Raw genomic sequence first — 9,043 nt, forward strand, 5'->3', positions numbered from 1 at the left:
AATTTCTGATTGTTAAAGCCATCCACTTGTGGTATTTCTGTTATAGCAGCACTAGATGTCTAAGACAAACAGAACAATAAAAAGCGAATAAATAGTATATTAGAAATAAACTATTTTCCTTTAAAGGTTATACAGACATGTTCACTTAATGATCTCTATTTCTAAATCTAAGGGTGATCAATGCCATTGACACAATTTGAAAGAACATAAGGCTAGCATTAAGAAGACACAGTTCCTGCTGCTAATGAGCTTTGTGTCCTTGAGTGAAATACTCGAATCCTCCAGGACTCAGTTTCCTCACCTACAAAATGAGAAGGTTGAATCTCTAAACTTCCTTTCTTGATCTAACATTCTATGATTCCTTTGATTTTACAGTCTATGCTGCAAGGCATAATAGAATTATGCATCCAATAATAACTACCCACTGAGTATGTATTCAGATAGATCTCCTTTATGCTGAATTCTATGCTGTAGTAAAGGCTTTAGGGCTTGTCTCTTATGAATGGGATTTCAGGGTGCCTATTGGCATTGATCATCACAGATAGCAATTTCAAGGAAACGATATAGAATGAAGCTATTATTCACGAACTACAATGAAACATCAGCCCATCTCCAGACATTCAAATTCTGTTCAATCCTCAAAACAACAGGCACTTAGCACTTCACCTGTGCCCCAGGAACTGACAGAATCACAGACGACAGAACCACCCTGCTGCTGCCAGGACTCACGGCAGATCAGCAGGAAGAGAGGTAACACAGGGCACGCTTAACTTTCAAACCATTGCTCATTGAGGGTAACACACACACCGTGGCTGTGAAGCTTGAAAGACACAGTGGAATAACTGTGCTGTGAAAGAAGTTTGCTAGGATTTTAATCCTAAAACCCTAAATTTGTGCTCTGGCTCTGTGCTGTGATTCTAGACTTTTCTACAGCCACACCACTCCGGGCATCTCTTGCCTTCTATGGATGTCTATATTACAAATTCACATTCCTTTGGGCTGACATTTGGCATTATAGAGCTGCTTAGTTCAGCAAGCCATGTTGCAATTCACTTTGTACACAAACAGTATTCTATGCAACAGTCATGTCTGAGGCAAGTTTCAGTGAAGGCATCTTCGATCCCTAGAGTCCCTGATTTCCTATAAAGCAATCATGCCACTCTAGCTAATGGAGGGAATAATTTCAAAATAAATATTAATGCACAAAGTCTGCATCACGCTGAAGAGCCCTAAAAGCTATAGTGCATCGCACGAATCACTGGTTTAGTCTGTGAGAGACTTGCGCTAATGCAGCTATTAGTGTTATGGGATTTTTCCAACTCACCAGTTCTCATGGAGTCATAAATGTAGATATTTCACTCCACTGAAGTAAACACAGGAGCCGTGGTGGCTCAGTGGTTAAGTGCTCAGCCACTAACAGAAAGGTTAGTGGTTGGAACCCACCAGCTACCCCATGTGAGAAAGATGTGGCAGTCTGCTTCCATAAAGATTACAGCTTGGAAACCCCATGGGGCAGTTCTACTCTGTCCTACAGGGTCCGTATGAGTTGGAATTGACTCCATGGCAACAGGTCTGGTTTTGGAGGTAAACTCGAAGGAGTGCTGGTGGGGCATTGGTTAAGCACTCAGCAGCTAACTGAAAGGTCTGAGGTTCGAACCCACCAGCTGCTCCACAGGGGCAAAGACCTGGTGATCTGCTCCCATAAAGATGATAGCCTAGGAAACCCTATGGGGCAGTTATCCTCTGTCCTATAGGGTCACTATGAGTTGGAATGACCTTGACTGCACACAATGACATCGAGGTAAGCACAATATCTCTAGCTTCCACCAAATCGCTACACACAAACTAAGAAAATCTTGGGAGTGAAAAGAGACATTTTGCATTATTACTCAAAGTATTCTGCCCCACCCCCCTTTCTAAACAGAATCTGTTTAATTGCACGGTTTTTTCTTTTCCCCTTACACAGAGGATTTGGGCTTGAATATGGAAATTTTCCCACTACCATTCAGCCTCGGAATGCTGTTTCCCCCAAGTTTCTCCGGATAAAAAGACTCAGATTCAGAGCTGAACTGCTGGCAGCTGAATTTCATTAAGACTTTGATGAGAAACTTAAGTTGGAATTACAAACATCTGTGGTTAAACTTCCCTTTAGTAAACCGTTTCTTTCCCAGAATGTAACTTTACCACACCAGCAGCAAAAGAAAACAGTTGACAGAAGAATGCTGCTCTTTTGCAAATGCAGGAATACGTATTTAAATATTCTCCTGTATGGTCACTATATGTCAATGAACTAGCAGATTTACTTATTCTGGAAAATAAATAATTGGTTGAAAATACTAAGCTTTGAAACACAAGGAAATCTGATTTTAATGGTTTATAACAAATATTTAAATTATGTCTGGACTATCATTATATTTATATGGTTACTCTGAGCAAGGAAAAGCTTTACAGGAGGACAGTGTTGGCATTATTCAAGAAACTGTGACAAGTCAGATTGTGAAATTTAATTGTGAGAGTAATTATGAACTTGTCATATCAAAGGTATCAAAGTTTTCATTTCGTTTTTCTTGGGATTTAGAAAACCCATTTGTTTCCTTTAACTGGTCAGATCATTCTACTGCTGGAGAAAGGCTATGTTTAAGAGATCTATTAAGGGGACAGCGATTTTAAAAGCTAAACAAATTTTCTTCTCCAATGTTGGATAACCAGCAAATCTGAAAGTAATCAAATTTACAGAAGTAAAGCTTGAGATAACAAAAATGGACTGATACTATAAATTGTTATCTGCACATAGATAGGAACAGATAGTGGAAGAAAGGGAGGCAGGAGGGAGGAAGAGATAACTGAGGGCTTATTTTGTGTAAGGCCACCCAATAATATATTATATATATATATATATATATATATATAATTTCATTTAAATTTCACAGTAATCGTGCAAGGCCAATACATTTCTATCCATTTTGCAGTCAAAGGAACTAAACCTCAGAAAAAGGAACAAATTTGCCCAAAGTCAACTGGCTAGCAAGTAGTAGATCTGGATTCACACCACATCTGTCTGGCTATAAGCCCATATTCTGCCTTTGATGAAAGGTGAGTTTCAAATACTGTAAAGCAAAGACTGCAAATAAACGGCCCTCAGAATCTGGCTCTTAGATGCATTTAGTCCACAGGGCATTAAAAAAATTGAGTTAGCTATTTCACTTAAGAATCCAGATTCTGCCTTCTCTTGAAAAAAGAGAAGATCTGGCAATGCTGAGAGGTGGCTGCCCTTTGGAAGAGACATTTCTTCCTTTCCAGTTTCTTCAGGTCCCACCACTCACAGGATGGGCTCTTTTCACTGAGCTAGCTTCACCCAGTTGTTTTCTGGCTAGCCTCATAATGATCTGAGTTTTAAAACTTCCTCTGGTTAAAACAGAGAACTCTAGAACTGTGGGGAATGGAAGTCGTTGTCTTCTAACAAATTTGTAATAATTCTCAAGGCAGAGCATGTATTCCTATAGGTGGTGCTATTTTGAATTTGATCCCTATTAATCTAAATCAGAAACTTCTAATGTAGACTCTACATTCTACATTCCTCATGTGGAGGAAACATAACTAGCATAAACTTATTAAGAGAAAATAGGATACAAGAAAACTCTACAGCAAAAAAAAAAAAAAAAAAAAGTGTCTATCAGGGAGACCCAGTGGTACACAGGGAAAAGAGAATGGAATTTGGAAACCTTGGGCAAGGTACTTATCTTCTTACATCAATTTGCTCATCTGTACAACAGGTATAATTTTAACCATTGAGATTAAATAACAGAATATGTGCAGAGCTCATAGGACATAGTAGAGGGCAACAAATGTCAATTGTTTTCTTTCTTATATAGTAGTTTAAAAAGTAGTTATTAGATTGGATGGGGAATGAAAATGATTTTTTCAATTCTTTGGTAACCTTAAGATTTTATGCAATTTATCCTGCTCATCCAGCAAGTCCTGAACAATGCTCTTTGTATTAATGTTATATTTCTTCATTTTAGGAAATTCCCAAAATTATCCCTACAGATACTTTTATTTATTTAACCACCTTTTCTTAGATACTCATGTACAGTTGAACCACTTTGCAAAAATGCCTGCCCAGCTGTCCTATTTACCAGCTAGGGAGCCTGGGTAAACTCACTGTGCCTCAGTTTCCATGTTTGTAAACTGAGATAGTAACTGTACCAGTCCCACTGAGTTGTCATGACAGATAAAGTAACTCATGGAAATTGCTTAGACCAGTGCCTGGCATATGGTAAGTACTCAATAATGTGTTAGTTATAAGCTATGCTACTATTACTACTACTGCTACTCCTATATTTCAGTGTTTCTAAAATAACGTTTTCATTAAAAACCTTCTTTGGTGTTTGGTGAGTAGGTGATTAGACCTAGGAGTAATACTTCTTCCACATCACCTACATGGTACTTCACTAGTAGCCATTCTTAGAAAAAATATGAATTCATTCTGCTTTATATAGTGGCTGTGTATATCTTTTTTCTCTTAGATTTCATATTACTTGAGGATAGGGTTGTGAATCTACCTTCTTTCTACCCCTCCTGGTGCCTATTTTATTGCTCTGTATATGGTAAGGCTCCAAAGCTGCCTGTTGGATGAATAAGTATATGAGTGGTATGATGACTGCATGCAGGGGTTTGAATTACCATTGCGTAGTTGGAACAGCAGTATGGGATGGTGGCCAGGGCCAGTGACTGGAGAGCTTAATGAGGTCCTTAGGGCCTTTTTCAAAGTAAGGGACCAAGATAAGAAAATGGAAACAAGAGAATGAAAAATATCTAAAACATCTTTTAATAAACATTATGCAATCCTTTAATGGCAGGGAGCCTAACTATGTATTGGGGTATGGGATCACATATCAACGAGGAAGAGTCTAGAGGAAAAGTCCTTCAGAAATCGTCCAGTAAATAGTGCCTTTTTAGCAACTAAGTTTGTCCAGTGTGGGGTATGTTTGTCACATACTGGCTCATGGGGCACTGGCTTTCTTGGAGGGAAATTAACAACAGCAATAATAACATCAGCAAAACCCAGTAAGCTGATTAGAAAATAAATTCCTGTTTTACTGTCTCATGGGAGTTTGCTCAATTTTGTCAGTTATTTGCCTTGATTTCTCAATTATCTATCAAAGCCAGTATTACCACCATTGGTCCCCTCTATCCCCTCCTAATTCATCCTTTCCATTGCAGTCCTGTATCCGTCTCTGAAGTCTCTGTAGGACTTCCTATATGGCTTTTCCCAGACACCTAGGTCAACCTCTAATGCAGTGCTTCTTGACCTTGTTTAACTTCTGTATTTTTTTTGTTTGCATGATAGACAAGAATCTCACTTTTCCAAAGGACTCTCTGACACCCTTTCCTTGGGTGGTGTTCCCATCTCCATTCCTGTACTCCCTCCAGTGTTTTTTTTTGGCATATCTATGCTGATCAAGAAGACTTCTGCCTAGCTTTACTCTGGATAGTGTGTACAATGAAATGAATAAACTTTCTTTTCTTAACTGTGCAGCACTAGAATGTTAAATATACTTTTTGAAACTAACCAGTCTCCCCTCTGCCCACTACTACCTACTGAGAATCACTGCTGTGACCTTAAACTCAGCAATAATGCGATCAGTAAATCGCTTGTCAAAAAGTACAAGGTGGGAAAATCCTCCACAGAAACCCCACAGTTAACCACGGGTGGTCATCTTTTCACATTCTTTGCATCCTGAGGGAAACTGGGGCTTGTTTTAGAAGCAGAGGAAGGGCCTTCCTGCTTGGTCAGCCAGCGCTCTCCATCCTCCTATTCTGCACATATTTCGTGTATCCTTCCCCTAACTCAGGCTGAGCACCATAGTATGCCAAATCCCCATGTGGGCTGAAGAACCAGGGTGGAGGGGACACAGGCCCGTCATCTATAACTTGCCCGAGGCCATCGAGGAGCTTGGGAGAGCCTTAGGAAGGCCTTCAGCCAAGTGCCTCCCACTACTCCATGCCTGCCTTAGTATTTTTCTTCCTTCCCTTTGAAGTTCTTACAGAAATAAAATCCTAGGAGAACTGAGGAACAACCATTCATATAAATCCAATTCAAATAAAGTCAATGTATTTTTAGACTATCCTCCCATCCATATCTCAAACCTCTCCCATGAATAATGTACTCTATGTGTCTGTGTTCTTTCTCTCGCCCTCTCTCTATAAATACATATGTAAATACAATCTCCTGAACCAATTCAGTAGAGTGGTCATACCATGTTATTAAATCCCTGGAATGTATTTGGTTTAAGGTCTGCTTACTGGTTATAAAGAGCATGGGAAACCTGATGGTGGGGAGCTGGGAGCTCTGTGGGACCGCAGGCTAACTGGAAGCATTCTGTGAAACTATGCAGTGGGAACATAATTGCCCCAATCCCACCCTTTCTACACCCTATACTTTGACCCTCTTGGAATGACTAATAGCTTCTTTCTGTTTCCCTAAACCAAAGGCTTGAACTGGCATTCTGAGCGTATTAGGCTCGGAGAGAGTATTATGAATTTCACTAACCATAGGGCATTCTTGCTGGTTGAAAGGAAATCAAACAAACAGAAATATAGCAATATTAACTAAAATAGCACCATAAAAATAAAGTTCTAAGAAATACCCCCAAATAAGAGGTTTTTTTTTAATCCCATCATCAACATATTTTATAATAATAACAAGAGCTAGTATGTATAAAGCATTTATACTATATCAGGCACTGTGCTAAACACTGTATGTATTTTATCTAACTTAAGCACAATAACTTATGCATCGGTTTTCTTTATCTGCAGTTTAGGCATCTATAACTTGCCCAAGGCCAAGGAGCTGGTAAGTTGAAATTTGATCTTGAAATCATCAGAATGCAAAGACTACAGTCTAAAATACTCTGCTGTGCCATTTTTCTATTATTTCACTGGACACATGAGTATATGAGAAATTTGCTCAAGGTCTTGATGTTAAACTTAAGGATTCCTAAAAATCAAATAATTATTTACTTAATTTTTGTGGGATAAGAGTTTCAAAAAACAGAGATGTGTGCTTGTCTCTTAAATAAGGTAACCAGATATAGCAGATAAAAATACAGGATGCCCAGATAAATTTGAGTTTCAGATGAATAATTAATACCTTTTTAGCATAAATATGTCTCATTCAATATTTGGGACTTACTTACACTAAAAATTTATTTGTTCTGTGCTTGATATGTAAATGTAATTGGGCATCCTGTATTTTATCTGGCAACCCTACTCTGAAGTCAAGTATTTCATTCAGGGACTTTCCATGCGTGAAGCAACAGGTGGAGATAATGCATCCTGGGGGTTAACTCCAAACCTGTGGAGAAGTGATGCCCTTGCATGGAGTCTCTCCTGGTCCAGCTTCTCCCCATTGTCTGGGTATGAAGTTGACCAGAAGCCATACCCCTCTTACTCAAAGAGATTACTTTTTGCGCTACAGTGGGAGATTGTGTGCCCAGGCCCTATGCTATTCTTTTTTTTTTTTTTTTGGCCTGGGAAGTATTCCCTCCTAGATAAGGACCATCTTCATGCACCTTATTTTTATTGGTAGTAATTAATAACTCCAGTTATACTAACAATTAGTAGCAATAATCTAAACTTCAGTGCTGTTAGGAACGGGGGTCAATCTACATGTCTGTTTTGGTTGGATGACTGCTGTAACCACAGCTATAGGGTGTGTGTGTGTGTATGTGTGTGTGCCTGTGTTGTCAGGTAATTGCTTTTTCCTTTCCCATGAACTTAGGTGACTTCATTTTCCTCCTACTTAGCATCTCCCACACATTGGACTTGCTGTTGTCTATCTCGGCTCACAGGACTCTTAAATCGCTTACTTTGGATCCATCCTCCTTCCCTAGAGTTCTCCATGTTAGTTATGGTTTCAGCATAAAACTTGCTGTAATGTAATCAAACAGCAGCTCTTTGAATAAACATATCAACAGCATATACTGATCATTTTTACTTTTGGGATGGGGCTTGATTTTAATTGCAGCTTCTCCTTTCTGGAGGATAACAGCTTGCTTTCTATTTAAGGGATCTGCTCTGCCATTTCCTAACAACTTCTTTCATGACCCACCACCCTTCACTCATCCTCCCCTGTTGCAGGGAACCTTAGTTGTATTCGTTACAAAAGGGCAGGTCCTAGGGTATTGTTACCACTTCCTATATCTCAGAGAACAGGGGAGCCAGTGGCAGGGCACACACGTTAAGTGGTATGGCTTGACAAAATGACTCTACTGGGACACGCTCACTTTGTCGACGTGTGGCAGAAAGTCACAGATGTGCCACTGCAGTCCCAGGTGACAGCCTAGCAGATTGACTCAGAGCAGGCAGGGCACATGCACTTTGGCCAGTTGGAACAGTCACGTTACCAAGTCTCAACTGTCAACTCCCAACATCCAAATCCAACTTTCAAAGTAAAACTCTTTATTTCAAGTTTCTGAACTGACCTTCTCCAGGTGAAACTCAAAAACGATAAGAAAAAAAAAAGAGAGGAGAGGAGAGAGAGAGGGGACTAGTGTGGCACAGCCCGCGGGGCGCAGGTGCCCAGCAGGGTGACAATTGCAGGGACACTGTACCTCGGCAGCAGGCGGCAGCCGTCCTAAAGTCACGCGGGACTCGCTTGTCTCAGGCGGGTCTTGCCTGCCGACCACGGAGCTCCCTTCAATGTCAAAAGGAAAAGCGTTGTCCTCCCCGGACGCGGCCGCGCTGGAGCAGACAGCGCCCCAGAGGAGCCACAGAGGCAGCACAGAGCACCAGGCTGAGCGCAAAGCCATCTCTCTGCTTACATCCAACAGGGCTCTTTCAGAGGCTCAGGCACGGTTTGTCCTCTTCGGTCCCCTCCGTGGTGCAGCGGTTCCACGATTATTTTACTTTCTCTCTGCCTGCAGTTCCCAGATGTGGCAACTCAAAGCAGCCCAACCAGCTCCTTATTAAAAAAAGACTGAGAGTAAGCGAGTCTCTCTCTCATCCCCCTCCCTCTTTCTCTCCCTCTGTTTCTCTCACT

The 9,043-nt window shown here is 40.5% G+C and overlaps 1 protein-coding gene across 1 annotated transcript in view; it reads right to left on the reverse strand.

The window, feature by feature from the left end:
* The window catches only part of LAMA4 (laminin subunit alpha 4), a 150,250-nt gene extending 141,437 nt beyond the window's left edge, over positions 1-8,813 (reverse strand). Inside the window, exon 1 of the mRNA XM_012554407.2 lies at positions 8,616-8,813. Within this exon, the coding sequence (XP_012409861.1) occupies positions 8,616-8,813 (198 nt within the window). The remainder of the gene's footprint in view (positions 1-8,615) is intronic.
* Between the last annotated feature and the right edge of the window lie 230 nt (positions 8,814-9,043).

The sequence above is a fragment of the Trichechus manatus genome, unplaced genomic scaffold (genome assembly GCF_000243295.1).
Source record: "Trichechus manatus latirostris isolate Lorelei unplaced genomic scaffold, TriManLat1.0 scaffold00017, whole genome shotgun sequence".
Taxonomy (NCBI): Eukaryota; Metazoa; Chordata; class Mammalia; order Sirenia; family Trichechidae; genus Trichechus; species Trichechus manatus.